We start from the raw sequence: 23,555 nt of genomic DNA, 5'->3' as shown, positions 1-23,555 counted from the left end.
TCATCCACCCATATAAATAGGACACATTGTAGAGTTGTACACAAAAGAAGTGCTGAGATGCGTAGCTTAAATTATGAAAGTTTTCACAGCACGTTGCCACAAAGAGCACATGTATATGCACACTGTCTGACTGGCTTAGGTCTGACACCTGTGCCTCCTTACCACTAGAGAAGCGGACAAGGGAGGGGAGGTGTAACCAGGGGAGGGCTGGCAAACTTCAGCCCGGGGGGGCAGACTCGGCTCAGCATCTTATTTTAAAGGGAAAAAAATGCAGGTGGCTCAGTCACCCAGCCCAAGGTAGCCCACTATGGGGCCGGCCCAGGGGCAGATGCCCTCCTGACCCCCAGCCCAGACTGCCTCTGGGTGTAACGTACTTTCTGCACTAATTGTGCATATTTGGGTGTATTTTTTTTATTTTATTTTCCTACTTTCATTTGTACAGAAGTAATTTCAAGCCTAATATTGAATGTGTTTTTCACGATCAAAATGTTAAATTATTCATGTGCTTATGACTTGCTTTCATGTATGTATGTATGTATGTATGTATGTATGTATGTATGTATATATGTATGTATGTATATATATATATGTATGAGTAGCATGGGCCTCATGTAAATTTGGTGCAAAACTGGACACAACGTGTGATGCCTCCAACGTATGGGCGTAACTACGATATTTGTACGGGCAGCTTTCGTAATCGTAAATTACGACCCACAATGCATCCAACTCAGCGACAGGCCCCGTATATATATTACTGTGTGTAATATAGTCAAAATAAAAGAGATAATTATTTGCTAAGTGCAGTTGTGCAGTAACCCGTAGCAACCAGACATTAGCTTATATTGTTTAACTTGCATTAGATTCACAAATGTAATTGCTGATTGATAGTTATGGGTCACTGTTCTTTTACAATATTGTAAAAGAGCAGTGAGCACGTTAGTGAAAACAGCCACTAACGTTTTAAAAATAAATATTGGGTTATCGCATACTTACCAACTTCTTAGTACACACACTGCACCTGCGGCGGGGGGGAGGGGGGGGTGCAGTGTGTGGACGGAGGGGCACTGGGTAAGGAAAATCGCATCATTTTAGACTCGCCCCCGCAACACAATGACGCTAAAGTGTCATTTTGCAGCAGGGGCGGAGCGAGAAATGACACTGCTCTCCCGGGAGTCTGGGAGACCTACCTGGAATTCGGGAGTCTCCCAGACATTTCGGGAGAGTAGGCAACTATGGGCTATCACCCTCCCCAACCCCAACCACTTATACAAAAAACTATCAAGAAATAAATATGCACTAAGATGGACAGGCTAATAGGTCAATCATTTGCTTTCTGCAGTCAAATCCTGTTTATCTGTATGTAGTATGTTACAGATAGAGATGTATGTACGTGTATAATGGTGCACGGGTAAAGGTGATGTTGCCTAGACAACAATCAGTCTCTACTTGTCATTTGCAGATGTTTCTGTGCCTCTTTTATTATTATTATTATTTTTTATTTATAGGGCGCCACTAGCTATCCACAGCGCCGTACAGGGACAGACAGAAACTCGATACAGGGTGAGACAGCACGGTACAGTTAACAAAAAGCACAGTAACTCCGAAGCTCAATGTACTGCTAGATGAGAGGTGAGAGCCCCAAGCGGGGTAGAGAGAGGGGTAGAAGGGCAGGAGGACCTCATGGAAGAGACAAGGAGCTGAAGAGCAGAGTTAAGGTGGTGGAGAACAGAAGGAGAGGAGGCCCTGCTCGAAGGAGCGTACAATCTAAGGGGAGGGTAGGACGGACAGAGACGCAATGGTAGGAAGAGGGAATGGAGAGAACAGAGGCAGAGACGGAGAGGGGGGAAGAGGAGAATGAAAAGGAGGGAGGTAAGAGGGGGACAGGGGGAGGGCAGGAGTGGGAGGGAGGTAGGGGGAGACTGGGAGGAGGTCAATTAGGTGGGGGGCTTTAAGGAAGAGGTGGGTTTTTAAGGCCCGTTTGAAGCTAGACAGGTTGGGGGAAGTTCTGATGGAGCGGGGGAGCTGATTCCAGTGGATGGGGGCAGGAGAAGTCTTGGATGCGAGCATGGGAGGAGGTAACCAGGGGGGAAGAGAGGCGGTCGTTAGCCGAGCGCAAAGGGCGGCATGGAGCGTGAATGGAGAGTAGGTTGGAGATGTAGGGAGCAGTGGAGTTGGAGAGGGCCTTGAAAGTAAGAGTGAGGAGCTTGAACACGATTCTGTAGGGGATAGGGAGCCAGTGGAGGGATTGATAGAGGGGGGGGACAGAAGAGGCGCGGCGAGGAAGGAAAATGAACCGAGCAGCAGCATTGAGTACGGAGCGAAGGGGAGCGAGATGAGAGCGGGGGAGGCCAGTAAAGAGGGGGTTACAGTAGTCCAAGCGGGAGATAATAAGAGAGTGGACAAGAGCTTTAGTGGCATCTTGGGAGAGGAAGGGCCGAATGCGTGCGATGCTGCGCAGCTGGAAGCGGCAGGATTTAGCGAGAGAGAGAATATGAGGGGCAAAGGAGAGAGAGGAGTCAAGGGTGACGCCGAGGCAGCGAAGTTGAGGAACAGGGGAAATAGAGAAGTTGAGAACGGTGATAGATAGGTCGGAAGGGGAGGGGGAATAAGCGGGGAGAAAGACAATAAGTTCGGTTTTAGCGAGATTAAGTTTGAGGAATCTAGAGGACATCCAGGAGGAGATGGCGGAGAGGCAGGCATAAATGAACCCAAACCCACGCTGCATTGTATTTACATAGGAGCACATCAATGTAACATACAATGAATAATAATAATATAATAACATGGGAGCAAAGCAACACTAACTCTAACATGAATGTCTTGTTTGACAGGACCATTTCTGCTAAAACCCACCACCAGGCTGTGAGTATCAATATATTTGAGGGAATGGTTTGCCACGGAGTCCCTCTGGTCACTATTGCTGGCGGAAGAGTGGTGTATAAAAATGGAGTCTTTCACGTCGCGCCAGGTCATGGGAAATATATCCCACGGAAGCCATTCGCTGATTATGTCTACAGTCGGATTTTACAAAGAGAAGAGGTAAGTCCACACGTGTTATTGGGGAGACTTGCTCTGACATGTATGATCTGTACGTTACAGGGGAGGTTCCCTAGGATAGACTCTCAGTCCTTACACCACAAGACGGTCACAGAACATTTACACCCTCAATTCAATTTTATCTAATGTTATTTTAGCACATACATGTGGTTTGTGCTGCTGAGAGAGCCAATCACAATGCAACAATGAAGGAGGGTGTGTATGCTGACAACTGCACCATAGAGACAGAAACTAAAGGAAAGTCCAATAAACACCGTACCCATAGTAACCACAGGAGTGTTATACCTTAAAGACAAGACCATAGAAACATAGAAGCATAACTTTTGATGGCAGATAAGAACCGCTTGTGGTCTGCCCCTTTTTTATCCTAAGGCAACCTCAAACCCTATTTGATGCTTTATTCTTTGTAAGCATATCATTATGTCTATCCCAAATTTAAATTGCTCTACTGTATTAGCCTCTACCACCTCTGATGGGAGGCTATTCCACTTATCTACTACCCTGTGATGTCATTTTTCCTCAAATTTATATTTACTAAACTGCGGGTTTGAAAAAGTGGAGATGTTGCCTATAGCAACCAACCAGAGTTATCATTTATTTAGTACATTCCAAAAAATGACAGCTAGAATCTGACTGGTTGCTATAGGCAACATCTCCACTTTTTCAAACCCGCAGTTCAGTAAATATACCCCCTCGTGTTCTAATACTTCTCTCCCTATGAAGAATGTTTCCCTCCTGCACCTTGTAAAAACCCTTGGTATATTTGAAAGTTTCTATCATGTCCCCCCTTTCCCTTCTCTGCTCCAAAGTATACATATTAAAATATTTTAGTCTTTCATCATTTTTTAGATTTTTGTGATAGGATAAGTACAAAAATAATTAGTTTTATTTTTCAGTATAGTAAGAGAATATTATTTCAGGATGGATTCTGTATGAATTTCTTTTAAAAGTGTATTGGGATAAATATATATTTTTTGATGTATATGGAAAAGGAGAAAAAAAAACACAACCCCAATATCTATCCCTTAGGTATAATTATACCAAATCTGTGAACTTTATCTTTCACCTTTTTAAAAGGTTTTCTCTTTTTTCTTTATTTTTTGCTCCCACATTGACATGAACTCAGCCCTCATTCCCTTCAGTCCCCGCGGTTGTAGACAGCCTGAGGGGTAAATGTATCTAAAGGCGATTACTTAAATCCGCTGAGTCTCGTGGTTTGCCATCATTTATTAAAATGGAGATTTTATTAAAGGCAACGTCTGGTTTACAGGACTTCCTGAAATTATTTTTTAATCGTTGTTTAAGAATATGCATCATATATGAATATCATTGTAGTTATATTGTTAAATATATCTCAGTAAAACCAGTTTAAATTTGGAAGCTTCTCTTTCGAACCACTTAATATTAACCTAAAATGGATGTGTGATAACATTGCTCATAAATCTTTGTGCAATCACTGTAATTATATCGCCTTGAAAACACCCTCAGGCTGTTTTAACTATAGAAATGTCTGTCTCTTTCTGGGTTCAGTGCTTTTCAGCTAAGTGTTAATATCATCCAAGCAGGCGTATTTATTTTCTTCACATTGTATTGTTCAGGTTTGTCAACCAGTTCCAGTACAAAGGCAACCGTACAAAGGAGAAGTCGTCCAGTTAAAGTAAATGAAGCATTGTGGCAGGTAATGTTTACTATTGTGTTCTAATCAGAGCCCAATTAATACCTCATGCAGGGGAGGGCTGCCAAATTTTAGCCATGGGTGGGGGAGGGGGGCAAGACACAACTCAGCAGCCAATTAGGAACATTTCAAAGGAAACTAAATGCAAAAGTCCCAGTAACCCTGCCCAAGGTAACCCACTATTCGACCAGCCCGGGGGCAGATGTCCCCCAGTCTCCCAGTCAAGCCTGCCCATGGCGTCATGTGACCCTAGTCAATATACTGGTTTGAGGTCAAATCCTCCCACTATTTGTCAAAAAAACTGCATAAAAACGGAACAGAGTAATCTGAGCCCCTCCGTGCTCACTGAGCCCTAGGCGCAGGGCTGGATTTACCACTAGGCAACCTAGGCGATTGCCTAGGGCCCAGCGGTCCCCAGAGGGCCCTCCCAGGGCCAGCGGTGAGAAAAATGGGCCGCTACTTATGGGCCAGTGCTATGTGCTTGCCCCCCTGGGCTAAAGTCTGCCAGCCAGCCCCTGAATAGGGGTATACGTTATGCTAAAAACTATAGTGCTATGGATTTTTTCAGGGAGGGGGCCCCTAACCAGTATCTTGCCTAGGGCCCCATGAGGTCTAAATCTGGCTCTGCCTAGGCGGGAGGTTATGTTGCCTAATGGAAGATCTGTCTCTGCTTCATATACAGCAAATAAGGTGGTATATTCGTACTAAGCAAACTGCAGATGTGCATTTACTAGCCGGGGCTGTTACACACTGTAAAGGTACAGTGTGACCTGTCTGCTCTCCTCTGTCCCAAGAGGCGAGGCAGGCAGGAAGAGTCAAGGTACGCTCCTTTAAATTAATGAAATGTGTACAAATGAATAAAATTGTTTGCGAAAGAGCTGCCAGGACAACTAAAACAACTGGATACTCTCTTCATAGCGCAGCAGGTAACTCACCACTATTTTACAAATCGTTCTGGAACAAGGATTGCTAGGTCATGTGTGCGCTCACATTAATACACATTGGTGGAAACTTAAATTGTTGATTAGAACTTTCATCAACTATCTTCAATGGAGGACAATTGTCATTCTGGCTAACAAAAGAATCAACTATTGACAATGATTTCCATGTTGGTCCTGTAGAACGAACCTAAATGTTCCTGGTATTTAAATGTACAATTATAATGTATCCACTGTTAACTAATGCAATGTGTGTGTTTCCTGTGTCCTATTCATGGTATTTTCCTTTGTCTCTTCTGTCTGTAGGACAATGGATTAATGGTCACAACACAGCCGGGAACTCAAGGTCAAGATACTTATAATATAAATATTTTTCTGTTTTTCAAATATCAATCAAAATATCAATATCAAATATCAATGCGCACAAAATATAGCAAAGGTTCCCCAGCTGTTGAGAAACTCTAAGTCCCAGCATTCCCTTCCACACCTCTGACTGGCAAGGCATCCTGAGACTTGTAGTTCCATAACAACTGGAGATTGAAAGGCTGCCTACCTCTGTAATAGAACATTTTATCTCTCATTATTCTGAGCATGAACCTTTGGGTCAATATTGTAAAGCAGTGAAGTTATATTTGCTGATTAATATGTTATCTGCTATTAGATTTATATCAAAGGTTCTCCTGGGAGTGACAAGATATCACCAGATTATTATATTTATAATTAGCACTATCTGTAATATAACAGTCAAGGTATGATATCAATTTAAAAGGAAAGTATACATTATATATAGAAATAGATGTCATTGTATGTTTTAGTATGTGTTCAGTATACTATAAGCATTTAATAACATATGTTGGGGCTGGCCTCATCACCATACCTTTCATCGCCAACCTTTCAATAGTGAATTCCGGGAGATCCCAGGCAGGGGGCGTGGTTGGAGGGCAGGAGAGGGCGGGGTGCGGCCCATCGCGGCATTTTGACCACACCCCCGCGAATCGCGTCATTTTGGCGAGTAAATTGCAGTATGCGGGATACTTGCCTGCTCTCACGGGAGTCCAGGAGACCTACCCAGATTTCGGGAGTCTCCCAGACATTCCGGGAGAGTTGGCAAGCATACTCATCACCTGAGGTAACCTGAAACACCAGCCATAGGCTCCAATGGAACAGTGCCTCTAGTAGGCACAAAACATTGAAAGCAGTAAAATACTCGCTTAAAAGGGATGGAAATCCATGGCCATATTGCAGTACTGGGGACTTGGCAGCAAATAATTTTGACAAAATTCATAAAATATCACTTTAATATAGTTTGCTTTTTTTTCTCTCGGCAAGTTGCAGAAGGCAGGAAAAACTGGTGCACAAGAATAAGATGCTGTAACCCTTAGCAGCCAATCAGTTTCCAGCTGTCATTTCTCTGGTGTAGTTTAGAAAATGAAATCACACATATTTCCTGGCCACCAGTCCTCAGAAACATATATGTATATTTATATACAGTATATTGAAAAGGATTGAATGGGAAAGCTCTCCCTCTCCATAGCTTCACTCACATCAGCCGTGTAAATCTGTACAAATGTGGAATAAATACATATGCACAATTTGTTTTTCTTTATGTTCCGATCTAGTGCTAATCACCCGATTCGTGGACCACAAGAGGGGAGGGGCTTAACATGAAACTGGGAGGAGTTTGGTCTGTTTGTGGGTAGGGTTTGAGCGTAATGTGCGCGGGGGAGGTATGAGCTGATTAATTAGCAAAACAAGTGCTTGTAGGAATCTGACTAATCAAGAGATTATTCCATCTATGTTCCTTGGTATATATATTATGAGAGTTACTGCACTAGACCAGCTTTCTCAACCATCCTATTTACCCCCAAGAGACAGTGCTTTTAGGATTTCCTATATTCATGCAAAGTGCATTAATCTAATTAGCATATTCCATGGTAAATGGAAGTATCATAAACTGACAGGGGCTGTTAAGAACCCAGCTAAGAATCGCTGTCTTACACCTCACATGCTTGCTGGAAAAAAAAGAGATAGTTCTCTTTTTATCCCTGTTTCAAAATAGGACACATTTCCATTTAAAGCGACTCGCAATAAAAAATGGGGCAATATCTCAATTTATGCATATACTGCTATCCTCTGTGCCTATTTATATCTGGAAATCAAATATATTTCTTTGTGTACGCTGGTGGAAGTGTATCTGTTGAGAAGTGAAGCTGTTCTGTGTATTTAGTGGAGCAGACAATGACTTGTTTAAAGGACGGCTAAAACTGCATGTATGGAACTTTTCTGAAATCCTATTATCCAGAAATAGCGGAGCGGGGGCCTCAGGAGTGGGAACAGCAGAGGGGAGGTGCGACCCAGCGTTTCCTGTACCCTTCTCACCTCTGGGACCCGTGGCCCCCCTGCACCTCTTATTTTTACACCCCTGACTTTCTCTATGCAGGAAGAATTTTTAGTTTTTTATTTTGTATAATAAATGTATTTAACACAGAGCCACTTGGAGTTTCCTATTGAAGATTACATCAAGTATATTTCAGAATGTTACATGTTTTACTTTTGTGTAGGATCAACTCCTATTTTAGCATTATTGAGCTTTTAGCACAAGATACGTATGAATGCATAAGCAGAAACCATTATTACACAGCAAAAATATATGTAAAAAGCTTCTGCTTTCTATAAAACGCTCAATAAACCTAACTGAAAATGTGGTCATGATAGATAACCTAAATAGCAAGTGCTGGGGCCAATCACCTGCTGCAGAGTAAGAACATCAGTTTTGTAGACTGTTTTTATGTTACAAATCATTTACAATGTCACGGAGATTATAAAACCATATTAATTCTTTGTGCACCAACTAAATATGTGTTATTATTTTCTTCCTATGTATATCTACAATAAACATAATATATGAAAGAATATAAAATAAAAAAGTTTTAATTATATAATTGTGGGCTTTTCTTGTTATCCATAATGTCTCAATGTACTTTGCAGAGCTGTGCAGCCACAGGATAGTATGAATCCCATAGACATGACACATAGGCAATACTAAAGAAAGATAAACACATTAGGAAAAGTGTTTATAGAACAACTAGTGTACTTCAGTGGACCTAAAGCAAGACCTTTATTGTTTGTATGGCGCAGTCTTCAAATGCACCATTGCCTTCACTAACTACATTTTATCATGGCGAAATGCGTTATGTGACAGCAGTGGGAGAGGTCTTATTATTGAGTACAAGTGATGGACAAAGAAAAGGGAAACATAAATGTTGATGAAAAGAGTATCACAATTATCGAATATAGTAATAATAATAATATGGAGTTTATAATACTATTGCAGTTTGCAAAACCCCTGGTCCACACAGACTCCTGGATGCTGGGTAGAGGAATTAAATGCCCCTGCTCTCTTATATGTGTTATTTGTTTTAAATTATGACCCTTAGTCTAGTTCTAATGGAGAGATACAAGATAGAAAAGCAAAATAGGGCTCACCTTATATACAAACTTTACAACCAAACAATATATTTATACTGGTGTCCTCTAACCCCAAAGTAGCTTTCACTGGGGTTACTCCTGCATTGAAAATGAACACAATTCAACATGATCTGACTCTCAGCTTCAGGAATTTGCTATCAGGGGCTGGCTTGGCTGGGGGGCCGGGGGCATCTGCCCCCCGGGCCGGTCACATAGTGGGCTACCCTGTCCTGCGTCACTGGGCCACCTGCATATTTTTTTCCTTTAAAATGTTCCTAGAAGGCTGCAGAGTCGTGTCTCAACCCCTGGCTAAAATTTGCCAGTCAGCCCCTGTTTGCTGTGTATAAGGGGATATCATCATCATCATCACCATTTATATATATAGCGCCAGTATTTCCGCAGCGCTGTACAGAGAACTCACTCACATCAGTCCCTGCCCCATTGGGGATTATAGTCTAAATTCTCTAACATACACACACAGACAGATACACACACACGGGTCAATTTATTAGCAGAAAATTAACCTACCAGTATGTTTTTCATGTGTGGGAGGAAACCAGAGCACCCAGAGGAAACCCACGCAAACACAGGGAGAACATATAAACTCCACACAGATAAGACCATGGTGGGGAATTGAACTCATGACCCCAGTGCTGTAAGGCAGAAGTGCTAACCACTAAGCCACCACCCCCTAAAGGTGGGCTTATCCTTTAATCCAGTCACCATACTGACATTGATACATTGAGTCTTTACCATGGGAACACTGGATCTAACCACTATTAACAAAAGATTTGTGCTTATAGGCTAAAATACTAAAGGTTATTATTACTCGCTCACTTCATGTAAGAGTAATTATACTAAACAGTAATATAATAGGCCTTCCTAAAGGAAAGTCACCAAAGTTTTTTTCACAAGTTTTTATCTATTCACTTATTAGTAGACTGGGGAATGAGGGTCCACCAGAAGATAGAACTACAAGTCAGTTGTTTGGTCAGAATGTAAGAATGAATATATTATTTTTCTTTATTACTTCACAGTGATATATTATACAGGTATGATGTAGTTCTGTGAATAATTTGAGGGCATTTAGTAGAGAAGCAATCACTTTAATTACTTTCACATGTATTTTTGTGAACCTGGTACTGGGGTTCTCCTGGGCTGGGCGCCCTAAAATGACCAATCCAAGCGTTATAAAGTAATACAAATCCAGTTGTAATGAGAGAGCCCATAGTTATTATTTAGCAAGGAAGCATTGCTGTATGGCATAATTAGTTATTTTCCGTATCAGGACTAACCATTAATGCCCAAACTAATATTTTATGGTGATGGTTACTCCCAGGAGAGAAGCACTGAGCTAGGGTACCTAACACCAGCGCACCACAACCGGCCAACCTGCGTAGTCCGGACAGGATGGGTCATGAGCGATGACGTGTTTGGAGAATGCAGAGTGATGAGGGACGAAGCTGAAGTCGATAAACAGGCATCAAAATGAGATTCTTTAAGCACCACCAGAGAAATGAAATTTGCTGATGTAAAGGTTGGTAGTAGTGAGTGCCTTATAAAGGCTGTATACAGGCGAGGTCTCTTAGACCTAATTCACTTCACCTTTAGCAAAGTGCTGATTGCAGTAAGTAAAAAGGAATGTGCAGTTGTCAGTGTTGATGTGCACTGCCACCAGTAGCTGGTAATGCGTCGAATCCTCACCAATATTCCGTGCATTTCACATTACACAACATGGTGATGACTAAGATGACCTTCATGTGTTATTTGTCGGAACAGAATTCTCAATGTGCTAGATTTAGGTTGTGTGTGCAGTGGTATTGTGGTAATTACAGCATTGTGATTTATTTCCTTAAATTACAATAAATCTGGCTTGTTTTGATCCACTAATAATATGATGAGCTCAGTAATAAGTCTCCAGTACTAGAGTCCCCAGCAAGTAAAGGGCCATGTGAAACTGAGAAAATCATTATCCAATAGTACTAGCCATGCAAGATAGGTGCAAGTTTTGAAAATATCTCTTGGTCAATTAAGGGGTAACTCTAACTTTAGCTAACTACTTTTTTCCTAGAATCTTTAGAACCCAGAGATCATTATATCTAATGCATTGTTCTACTTGGCTACTCTTGCTGAGATGGTACAATCTCCATTGCATTATATATAACTGTTGCCTGCCTGATTATCTCCTGATTGACAGGGATATATCTCTTTAAAATTCTACTGTATCCTGCTGAGCATCATTCACCCAACGTCACTGGGATTCAAACTGTGAAAGTGGAACATAATAAAGCTATTGTATTTGTCTAAACATGAAGCTAGCCTTTCAATACAGTATAGTTTATAATAATTCTTAACGAATATATCACAAACACTTCAATAAGGATGAGTGTTAGACTTATTATAGATAGATACTATAATATCTAAATTTATTTATTGATATATGTAATTTTGATATTATGCTTACTATTTCAAATAAAACTACAAAATTCCCTTTATAAACTAATCATAACTCACTATGTCTAACACCTATATATAGATCATATCGCACTAAGTTACATTCTAATAGCCTGAAAGTAGACTAAGTTACCCTGATTAATTGGAATAAATATTATTGTTATAATAACACACGTAAAACTTCATAGGTCACAGTATTGATTCTTGCAATATCCCTCACGTCCAGGCCAAGCTGTCGTTGGTGCACTTCGTGGCTACTTATCGCTATATGTACATTTTATTTTCTCCAGATATGTATTTGAATTCCATATCACTAATGATGTAGATGATATAATAAATTGATATACAATTCAATCTCTGAAATAAGTATTTATAATAACTCAGATAATATATTGAATGGACCTGTATCACAGTCTCTGAAATAAACATTTATACTGATGCAGATGATATATTTTAAGGATCTATATCACAGTCTTTGAAATAAATATTTATAGTGATGCAGGTGTTAAATCTATATCTCCCTTTCACTTCAGCTTTATGTAATATAGGGATATGATAGTTTCTCAGGTTTACTCACAAGAACCAGGGTTTGATTATACCAATAATGCTTTTCTCACTGTTTATTTTCCCAGAGGGTTGTTTTTTCAAAATGATGTTTCTCCTCACAGACACTTTGGCTTCATAGATAATTCTCTTTACATAAGGTATAATTCGATCATCAGATGCTGTTTCTCATAATTGCTTATTTCCACAAATCCGGTCTTTTACATATAAATCTCTTAATAAATCAATCTCATTAATATATATCGGTCTTCTCACAGATCTCAGGTCTCAATCAGTTTTCTCCTCCACACACAGGTCTGTCTTCTCTTACCCTCACCCCGGGTAAAACCATTTTAACGATTACCACCGCCCTATACATCTTGTGCTATCACCGGCTTTGAACGGTATATTTATCAACCATTGCTGCAATATACGTATCACCGCAATGCTTGTTCTATTATCGCCATTTCTGGATAGTGATAACTGAAGAAAATCGTTTTAAAATTGCTTTATATTTTGAATAAAACATTTTTGTAAATGTTGAAAGGTTTTTATTTTATTTTTCTATAAATATTTTTCATCTATTTTTGTTTTACAATGTTTTTATTTATGTTTATTAGTGGAATGGGAAGTTCCGGTGCTCATGTGCAAACTGCTAGTCAGCTCAGTTATGCGCATATTCACTGACGCGGTGAAGCGGTTAACCCTTATCGCTCCGGGCCAATATAGCCGTGGCAGCTTAGTGAATTTTGAGAGAGCGCTTGAAAGCTGGGGGAGTCTGCTGAGTTGGGGTAGAGAGGAAAGGATTTGTGAATAACACACAGCATACAGAACAAGACAAGTGATTCTTATAAAAAAAAGTACTGACGATTTCCATGGTGCAATTTGATGTCTTTAAACCTTAATAAAGGTCACTCTCCCCTTAAATTCATCACAGAATCTGCACAATTAATACGCGGTATTCAAATTGGGGGGATGATGCAGAAGCTGAGCTAGAATGGTTTCTTGGGGGGGGGGGGGGGTGATTTAGGCCCTGACACCTTTTTTAACTTCTCACCATGGGCTCCCAGCGGCTGCACACTTTGTGCAGGTCAGTGTTGCTGTTGGCAGACAGTCAGGCAGTCAGAGTGGGTTGTGTATGTGTCCCCGACTATAAGTAGACCGACAAGGACTTACCCGACTTCAGAAGGCAGAAGGTGGCAATGACGAAAAGATGTTAACAGCGAAGCTTTGAAATCACTACTTGCCTGAATCGCGATGAATGCACTATCCGGCACATGGAAAGTCATGTGACTTTCTGGGACTGTACTATTATTAGGGGTGTTAAATGAGTAATGTAGGAAGGCTACAAATGTACAAACTAGAAGGGTTGCCGGAAAATATTTTACATTCCGCAGCTCCCTGCATGAGTCATTTAACACCCCTAATAATAGTAGTTTGTCATTGTTTGTGACACTGTTTGTCACTATGACAGGGGCCCCCACACATGTGGTTTAGTGGGGACCAGACCTGGCTCTCTGCCACTGGGGGTGCTTGATGATTTGTTGGGGTTAGCGCACCCCCTATGTATTAATTTGACTTCCAGCGTCCCTGTTCGACCAATCCCGCACTTTGCACGGGTGCTCCAGCACGCAGGCATTTGCATTGAATTAGCTGATACTTTCGGAGCAAAATGAAGTACTGTTTTCATGTGCCAAAAACTCTTAATCAACTGCTATAGTACTGGGTATGAGAATTTTGTGGCAGTATCCATTGATCTCAGTTGTACACTCCATCCAAATCTTTATAACCTGGCGGTGTCCCAGACATAATGGATAACTAAATCATACAATGATGTTGTAGTTTTAATAATGATATTTAATCAATATTGAGTAGAACACGCCTAACTGTGGTTTGGGAAGGGCTTCAGTACTAGTTTGTAAGCCAAGATGGCTTTTAAAGCTTTACATTTGGGGTCACATCCTGATTTTCTCTTTGTAAATACATTTAAATGTTAGATTAAGAAGGTCACTGAAAGGTATTGTAGCAGTTTCTGTTCCGCAACAATTTTTAGGTTTTTTAAATGTTGCTCTAGGTTCCCTCAGTCAGATCTGTAGCTGCAGATTCAGGCCCTTGCACCAATACTGGAAGTAGGAACAGATAATCTGGTATAACTGAGCCTGTTGCTACTGTGAAATATGGCAACATGCACTGAGCAAATCTGTAATGCTTTTATGTAAGTTTGCGATCCACAGGTGGAATTAGCCTTTAAGGAGACACAACCAAGCATAATAGCTGGTCTACCATTGGTGGGTAAAAAATAAAACACCATTATAGTTACAGCATATCACAGTGAATAACAATACAGTTCACTGCAATGCAAGATAATGGAATCTATCAAAATGTTACCAAAGTTAATTTTACCTAGAAGGTTTGCAAATATTCCATGCTGGAACAAGTATCACTAAGAGAACAACTAATAAGGTCTCCAGAGATTCCAGAAAAAATATCCTGCATAGATGCTAAAAAATGGAAGTTCTGGAAATTCGGATCAGGAGGAACAATCTCTTCTTTACTGGCTGTTCCGGAGAGAGCGGGAGAGGCTGACATATTTTTTTTTTAGAGATATAGCTGTGAAATGAAATGGGGGATAATTATTTCACCTCTCAGTGGAACAAGCTCACTGCATAGCAGGCAAAATCCACTCTCTGCTACTCCAGCACAGCCTTTAATTACTTAATTTCTGAATTACATTGATAGGAAAGGGCTAGCAAATAAGAAAAGGTTGTTTACATTTTTTGCAAACAAGAAAACTCCAATCTATTCAGACTTTTACGAGTAAGTGCAAAAGCATTGTCACATGTTTACGGATGGGAGGAGCTGCCTGCGGGAACTGGGAATAGACATAGTTGGCTACTCTCCCGGGCTCCCGGAAGAGCAGAGCAAACTGCAGCATCCAGCCCACTAATCGCAGCATACTAACCCCGGCCCCCACTGTAGTAGGTCGAAACTGGTATAGTTTGACAGATGGGCAGATGACGCGATTTGTGTGGCTACTCATCCAGGATGGGACAGCTTCTCCTCCCCTGATGGGGAGATCTCCAAAGTTGACAAGTGGGGAATAGAATATTTCACACTATATCCAAATAAACTTTGAGTCAATTAATTTAGGACTCTTTTCATCACAGATAGATAGATAGATAGATAGATAGATAGATAGATATGAGATAAATAGATAGATATGAGATAGATAGATAGATAGATAAATATGAGATAGATAGATAGATAAATATGAGATAGATAGATAGATAGATAGATAAATATGAGATAGATAGATATGAGCTAAATTGATAGATATGAGATAGATAGATAGATAGATAGATAGATAGATATGAGATAGATAGATAGATAGATATGAGATAAATAGATAGATAAATAGATAGATAGATAAATAGATAGATAGATATATAGATAGATAGATAGATAGATAGATAGATATGAGCTAGATAGATAGATAGATAGATAAATATGAGATATATAGATAGATATGAGATAAATAGATAGATATGAGATAGATAGATAGATAGATAGATAGATAGATAGATAGATAGATATGAGCTAGATAGATATATAGATAGATAAATATGAGATAGATAGATATGAGATAAATAGATAGATATGAGATAGATAGATAGATAGATATGAGATAAATAGATAGATATGAGATAGATAAATAGATAGATAGATAGATATGAGCTAGATAGATAGATCGATAGATAAATATGAGATAGATAGATAGATAGATATGAGATAAATAGATCGATATGAGATAGATAGATAGATAAATATGAGATAGATAGATAGATAGATAGATAAATATGAGATAGATAGATAGATATGAGATAGATAGATAGATAGATATTAGATAGATAGATAGATAGATAGATAGATAGATAGATAGATATGAGATAGATAGATAAATATGAGATAGATAGATAGATAGATATGAGATAAATAGATAGATATGAGATAGATAGAATATATATATATATATATATATATATATATATATATATATATATATATATATATATATAGATAAATATGAGATAGATAGATAGATAGATAGATAGATAGATAGATAGGAGATAGATAGATATTAGATAGATAGATGGATAGATAGATATGAGATAGATAGATAAATATGAGATAGATAGAATATAGATAGATAGATAGATAGATATGAGATAGATATGAGATAAATAGATAGATATGAGATAGATAGAATATAGATAGATAGATAGATAGATAGATAGATAGATAGATAGATAGATAGAGCCTGAGTCATTAAGGAGAGTAAAGCATTAAAAGGAGTAACTTTGCACCTGGGTAAAACCCTGTTGCATTGGAGGGGGAGGTAATTTTAAAATGTGGGGACAGATTTATAGTTGGGGTAGGGCATGTCTAAGATCAGCTTTAACTTTCAGTGTAAAAATAAAGCTATCAAGTATTTCTGTGCTGCAAGAAAAACAGCCAGTATTTAACTTATGTGCAAAATAATAAACTATTTTGCACTCCTTGCATTGTACCATGGTTTGTCCAGGTGAAAACTTACTCCTTTATTTCGCTTTGCTCTTCTGAATGATTCAGGCTCATATAATATATATTATGAAAGTCTGGTCAATGACATCGTATTGGAATGACTAGCATTCTGTGCAATGGAAGATATGAATGGTTAAAGGGCAGCATGGTGGCTCAGTGGTTGGCACTTCTGCCTCACAGCACTGGAGTCATGAGTTCAATTCCCGACCATGGCCTTATTTGTATGTTCTCCCTGTGTCTGAGTGGGTTTCCTCCCACACTCCAAAAATATACTGTTAGGTTAATTGGCTGCTGACAAAATTAACCCTAGAGTTTGTTAGGGAATTTAGACTGTAAGCTCCAATGGGGCAGGGACTGATGTGAGTGACTTCTCTGTACAGCGCTGTGGAATTAGTGGCGCTATATAAACAAATGGTGATGATAAAAGTCTAATTTCAGATAAATTGATGTAGAGTTAAATAATACTTGTCACTGCTGTACTTTATAAAGTCGCCAACTATTTGCATTACTTAATTTATATTTCCATTGGAACTGTGGAAGGAAAGAAGATTCTCATTTGGGTTTTAAAGAGAAAAACAACAGATGTTCGTATTTAATTTCATTTGTATTTTATATTTGTTATTCTTTATTGTTTATATGAAACATGTGACTTTCACATTTATTAATAATCCTGTCCAGACAGTATTCTGTGTTGTGTAAGACACGTCATTATATTATTACAAGTTAACCCGTGCAAGATACTCATGCATTCTAGTCAAATCAAGCTACTTAAGGTGTTAAAAAGGTTCTTGTCATGCATTTGGGCCATAGCCCAGGCCTCAACCACCAACCACTCCCCACTGTCACCCCCGGCAACCACCAACCACTCCCAACTGTTACTTCTCCTTCAAGAAATATATATATATTTTTTTTAAATCTTTATAAACACTTTTAACAATTAACAAATTAAATTAACAAATTAAAAACATCTTAGTATACCAAATTTCAGCCCTTTCTGATTATTTTTTTCCACACACACTAAGAATTTAGTAGGTCAGTGTATAACTCTGCCCAGCAGGTGGCGCTGCAGCTTGGTTTTATTTTTTCCACACACACACAGACAGACTAACACACGCCACTAGACATTTATATTATAGAATATTGTGTACCAAAGAAAAAGTCAAATTTAAAGCTATATCTCTATGCTATCGAGGGAAGTGTAAGTAAGTATCTGCTGTGCTGGGCACTTCCTCAAGTACTGGGAAGATCCAAAAAAAGAATTAGAGGATAAAGTGTGAAGACATCATAGGTTGTATTAGCTTTGTGATATTATGTTAGTCAGATATTGTATTTTATATTTTGATGTAAAAGTACTATTACAACATTATTTCTCCCCTCATGCTTATATTGATCTTCTAGTATATTACAATACTTCTGTGAAAAACAAAGTATCTGTATAAACAAATCTGTGAAAAAATTATTTAAATATAAGCAGACTTACCTCCATCTCCGATCGCAGCAGGATACTGACCGCAAGTTATTCCGACTAGTCAGGTGTCCATCACTAGACTTTCACGTTATTGCGACCTCTGTCACTTTTCATTTAAAGCGGCAATGTCAGGACCCCGCAGGTTAAGTGTTTAAACACTTAACTCGACATTGCCGCTTACACTGAAAAGTGACAGAGGTCGCAATAACGTGAAAGTCTAGTAATGGACACCTGACTAGTCGGAATAACTTGCGGTCAGTATCCTGCTGCGATCGGAGATCTACAGCGTCGGTATGGAGGTAAGTCTGCTTATATTTAAATCATACTTGCCAACTCTCCCGGAATGTCTGGGAGATTCCCGAAATTCGGGTCGTTCTCACGGACTCCCGGGAGAACAGGCAAGTCTCCCGCATCCCGCAACTGCCTAGCCTCAATGATATGATTTGCGGCAAATCGCGTAATTTTGCCCCAAAAACCCCCCGCCCCGCGACAAAAAATGGCATTTCCGTTGTGGGGCGGGGCCAAAATTATGCATTTGGTCGTTCCCCCGCCCCCTCCCACCCTCTAGCAACGCCCCTCTCCCGGAACACACTTGCCGAAAGGAGGCAAGTGTGATTTAAATCGTTTTTACACAGATTCGGATTTTAAGTGGAGGACTCCTCGGTGTCGTAATTTTCCACGCCGTTAAAGCGTACCCAACCTATGTTACCATTTACTTTGGTTTCTCTGTAGCATTGACAGCTCAGTGTGTGCAGGGATAATAAATGATTATGCTGACAGGAGACTGGGGGCTGTAGTTAAAGCAAGAAAACTTAGCAGGAAATGACAGCAGTGAGTGAGAGGACAGGAGGATGTGTAGGGAAAATCATCTTATTTGTAGATTTCGGGCCTGATTGAGGTCCGAATGCAAACTGGCCGCAATGTGCGTGTTTAAAAAGAGCATGCAACTTTTGTGTCGTTCCACCAGTATTCAAATCTAAGTTTTTATTAATATATATTATTACTTGAATATGGGTGGATACGCACTCTTTATAAACAGTACTTTCCAAAAACGTAGACACACATAACAGACTGAAGTATCTGCAGATGGGTATGTACAATAATTTTGCATCAGAGAGCAGTTAACTATTATTTGATCTTAAATAAAAATAACAGCTTCAAACAATATAATATTTTTCTTAAAAAAAAAAGATTCCCAATATCATCCATATTTTTTATTTTTTTTGTTTTATAAGTTAGCTGAAATAATAATTCCTTTAATGCGTACAGTGCATACAATGCATTTTGAAAATAAATCTTAATTGTATAAAGATGTTTCAGTGATCCCTTTCACCCGGCATTGTGTCCTCTAGTATCATTGTGATTGGAATTTTCATTGTCATTGGTATAATTCAGGAAAAAAGACTTAGCCAAGCTATTCTGTGACAATTGTCTTCATAAAGAGTCTCTGAATGATAAATACACATTGTGGAAAGCATCCAATTCATTGACTCTTGACACAATGCTTCCTTGTAATAATTGGAAACCAGAAGTCTGCCTGAAAAAGACAATACACTGTTTTTAGTATATAAATATAGGATTAGGAATATACTACTCCCTGCATAGGAAGCTCTCCTTTACTTATACCATGTTCACACTGCCCTAAAAACCTGGGATATTGCTGGGGGTCGTCGGGGATATTGTTGTGGCTTACGGGGGTCCCTGCATCTACCCGGGTCTGATGACCCAGGAATTAGACGGGGACTTTTGCAGGGTTATTCCCGGGTCTGTCCCAGGTAGCCGCCGGTGTGAATGATATGACCCAGGTTATTCAACCTGGGACTCACAGAAAGGAGCTGATTAGGGCATCTTTGTCAGCCAATCAAAGCTCCTCTTGTGATGACTCACACTATTGCCAGGGCAAACCTGGGTTCAGTGTGAACGGGGTCATCCCGGGAATTTCCCAGGTGCAAGGTGCAGTGTGAACGGGGTCTGTTGAGCTGGGAAGCCCTGTGACACTCCGATATCCTGGGTTCTAAAACTCAGGATATTGCAGGGGCAGCAGTGTGAACGAAGTATAAGATAAGTTTTCCTTTAAATGGATCGGACAGCTACCTGGTATTAAATATTGACCCACTGGCTTTGACAGAGATCAGTTCAGAAAAGCATTAAAGATGGTGAGTGTTCTGCCACAGAGGGTGGTATCTGAAGTTTCTGCAACCTAAATTGCTAATAAGACCCTGACTACGGAGAGTCCTACTCAAACCTATAGGACTGGTCTCTGCATTTTAGTATAGCTCCATGGCTGGAATAGCATAGTGTGTGCAATAGAAAATCTGTACGGTAGAGAATACATGCAATTCTGATCTGATCAGCAGAGGCTCTGGGGGTCTGCGCAGCAGAGGGTCTGTGTGCGTACAATAGTGGAACTTCAATATAGCTTACAATGACTTTCAGTACAATGAAATACTGGGCAGCAATTAGTTTCATAATTTCAGAACCTGAATTTTTTTTTATTTTTTTAAAAAATATATATTGTTCTCTATGCTACCATTTAACGTAGTGAGTGATTGGTTCTTAAAAGTAAGTGAATAAGATACTGTCTTACCCTTGAAATAATTTTCTTCAGCCTTTGACTTTCGGTGACTGATGTAAGTTGTGATCTTTCTTCCAGTATTTTCTGATGAAGGTGAGCGATTCGCTCCAACTCCTTATCTGGATAGAATGACGCTATCACCAGCAATTTGATTTGTATCAGGAAGGCAGAGATTAAACCAAGAAAAAGTAATACACTGATTAAAATGCCCAAAGGGACCCAGGTGGTAGAAAGAGAGAGCTCCGGTTTAGGGGCACATTGGGGTTCAAATAGTTTAATCTCCAAGATGTTGGTGTAATTAGACACAGTCCTTCCTGACTCATGTAGATTAATAATGTCCACCTTTGTGTGCTTCAAAGGGAGGAAGAAAAAGGCATTACATGAATAAGTCAGCGATTCAAACAATAAATAACATACAACACTCTAAATCTCACACTAGTTCCGCTTACCAAGAATGATTAGAAACATTCTCTGTGATAATTGTAAAGGCCAAATGTAGACATTAAAAAAAAAAAAAAAAACTTTATTTAAAAAACTGTAACTGCAAAAAAATGTAATATATTATTCAGTAACGTAAATTTGCTACTGGTAAAAAATCAAGCAACAACAGTTAAAATACCATGTACATTAAAACCATTTTAGTTAATAAAACCAGCATAATGTTCTAGATAATTGTTCTTATTGATATGTCACATCTAAAAGAATTGCAATAAGTCATCAAAGCAGACTAGAATTGGCTTATAGTGGTAAAGAATACATCACATATAATGTTTTTAGATTTTTTTATGTATTTAAATTAATGAAATTAAGCATGGTTTAAACAAAAGATATTTGGAACAGTTTAAGTTCATCTTCATTTAACCCAGGAGAAATTCTGAGGTTAAATTGGAGAATAGATGAAACTAAAAAGGGATAAAAAAAACTATAAAATCACACAAGCTTTTGTTGTTAGACCAACTGTTGATAGAATAAAAATCATCATTTGAAATGTTATCATCATACCACATAAACAGCCATACTACATACAGCTGGTATTATATTTTTAAGCCATTTTCAGAACTGATACATCTTTTTTGAATACTTACAGCAAAAGACACAGCTATTGGAACCGAAACGGGATGCAAGCTTTGCAGATTGTCGCTTACTGTATGAATCAGCCAGTAAAGCATAAAGTCTAAAAACGAAATCAAGCTCCAAATCAAAGTATTTTTCACCACCGGGATCAAAAACAGCACCATTTTTCTCTTCTGTTTTTTCGAAGTTTTCAGGCTTGGAATTCTGATATAAACGTTTTGTTCTTTTTTATTGAAAGGGAGGACACACGGCGCGTTTCGCTGCCTTCTGGCGGCATCGTACTCCACAAACCTCTTTGTGATATACGACTTCTCAAACTTTGCATTGTTTTGACCCAGGAATTTTTTCAAAAACATCCAAGTTCCAATCAAGATGATGGAAACTCCAATCAAGAGAGAAGCAATGCGACCGGCAACGGTTAGAATATCTAGCAGCGAAGATATATCCGATGAGACGGTTTGAATTTGTTGTTTGGTTTCATTGAGCAATATTTTTAGCTTGCCGTCCGAGATTTTTGCATAGCACTGAAAATCGTCAGAGATCCGAAAGATGTCGGAGAACGGGTTGAAAAAAATCTGTTTTGCATATTTGTATATCGAACGTAGGGCTTTTATGTATAAATCAAAAGGCATTACTTTTAGAGAAAGGCGTTTGGCTTCCAGGTTGCAGATGATGCTGTCTGCCAGGATTTTCAAATTTCCTAATATATTTTTCACGTTATTAAACACGACTATGCTGCCCCCTATGGCAACGAGGGCATTCCTACCCTCTCTCATACCACACGCCAGAAGGAACAGGAGACTTATGCAACGCACTGATTTAAAAAAAAAGGCGAGAATGGATATGGCCGCTCCAAACAAGAGAACAATAATCACGTTAACCAGTCCGATGCCTACCTTAGACAAGTGAAACACAAGGAGCAACCAAGCAGTCATTATTAGTCCGAGCAGCAGGCATAGACAAGCAAAGCAAGCTCTGTTCTTCCATCCACTTTCTTTCCCAGAGACAAACAATTTCTTGCCATGGGAAAGCATTGTGGTGATTTGGGCAATTGTGATCATTTTGCTGCTGAAATAAAAGGATGGTCGAAACTATGTCCGTATGATATACAAACGCCAACACTTTTTCTTTAGCTAAATTAAGGATAATAAATATGTCTTGTGAAAGGTCCAATAACATTCCAAGTATTATAAAAAAAAAAAAAAAACAGAACAAAAGGAAAAGAAAGCTGTATATCCTCCTGCATTAACTTCTGAGAATCCCACTATATGTTGAAGTGTTAGTTTGGTTCTCTTGTCTTTAATACACAAAACTACAGGAAATGCGTATAAGCAAAGCTGAGATTTGTGGTCACTAATGAGCAATGAATCATGAGAAAATTTCCAAATATAGCTGCAATTCTGTGTGTTAAAGGGAAGTTCCTGACACTTAAAATGTGATAAATACAAATGTGATCTGTGTTAGGAATATACCGGCAGGAAAACTGAGGCTGCGTTGCAATAAAAAATTGTTTATTGAAATTCAACAGCAAATGCGTTGGTTTCCTCCGGGTGCTCCGGTTGCCTCCCACATTCCAAACACATATTGGTAGGTTAATTGGCTGCTATCAGATTGACCCTAGTTTGTGTGTGTGTTTGTTAGGGAATTTAGACTGTAAGCTCCAATGGGGCAGGGACTGATGTGAGTTCTCTGTACAGTGCTGCGGAATTAGTGGCGCTATAT

General features: G+C 39.2%; 2 protein-coding genes across 3 annotated transcripts in view; one reads left to right on the top strand and one right to left on the bottom strand.

Moving 5' to 3' along the window:
• Window positions 1–8,588, top strand: part of DPYS (dihydropyrimidinase) — a 47,812-nt gene extending 39,224 nt beyond the window's left edge. For both annotated transcript variants that reach the window (XM_075213953.1, XM_075213952.1), the window contains exons 8-10: window positions 2,832–3,039; window positions 4,656–4,735; window positions 5,977–8,588. In XM_075213953.1, coding sequence (XP_075070054.1) covers window positions 2,832–3,039; window positions 4,656–4,718 — 271 coding nt within the window. In that variant the 3' untranslated portion in view covers window positions 4,719–4,735; window positions 5,977–8,588. The remainder of the gene's footprint in view (window positions 1–2,831; window positions 3,040–4,655; window positions 4,736–5,976) is intronic.
• A 10,808-nt stretch (window positions 8,589–19,396) lies between these two features.
• On the bottom strand, window positions 19,397–23,109 carry DCSTAMP (dendrocyte expressed seven transmembrane protein). Its single transcript, XM_075211407.1, has 3 exons — window positions 21,845–23,109; window positions 20,772–21,110; window positions 19,397–19,721 (listed from the first exon to the last, which is right to left on the bottom strand). Exons 1-3 carry the CDS (start codon window positions 22,892–22,894, stop codon window positions 19,668–19,670), a joined length of 1,443 nt encoding a protein of 480 aa, XP_075067508.1. The 5' UTR covers window positions 22,895–23,109; the 3' UTR covers window positions 19,397–19,667.
• Between the last annotated feature and the right edge of the window lie 446 nt (window positions 23,110–23,555).

Source organism: Mixophyes fleayi, chromosome 5, assembly GCF_038048845.1.
Source record: "Mixophyes fleayi isolate aMixFle1 chromosome 5, aMixFle1.hap1, whole genome shotgun sequence".
NCBI classification, from domain to species: Eukaryota; Metazoa; Chordata; class Amphibia; order Anura; family Limnodynastidae; genus Mixophyes; species Mixophyes fleayi.
This window is presented reverse-complemented; position numbering and strand designations above follow the sequence as displayed.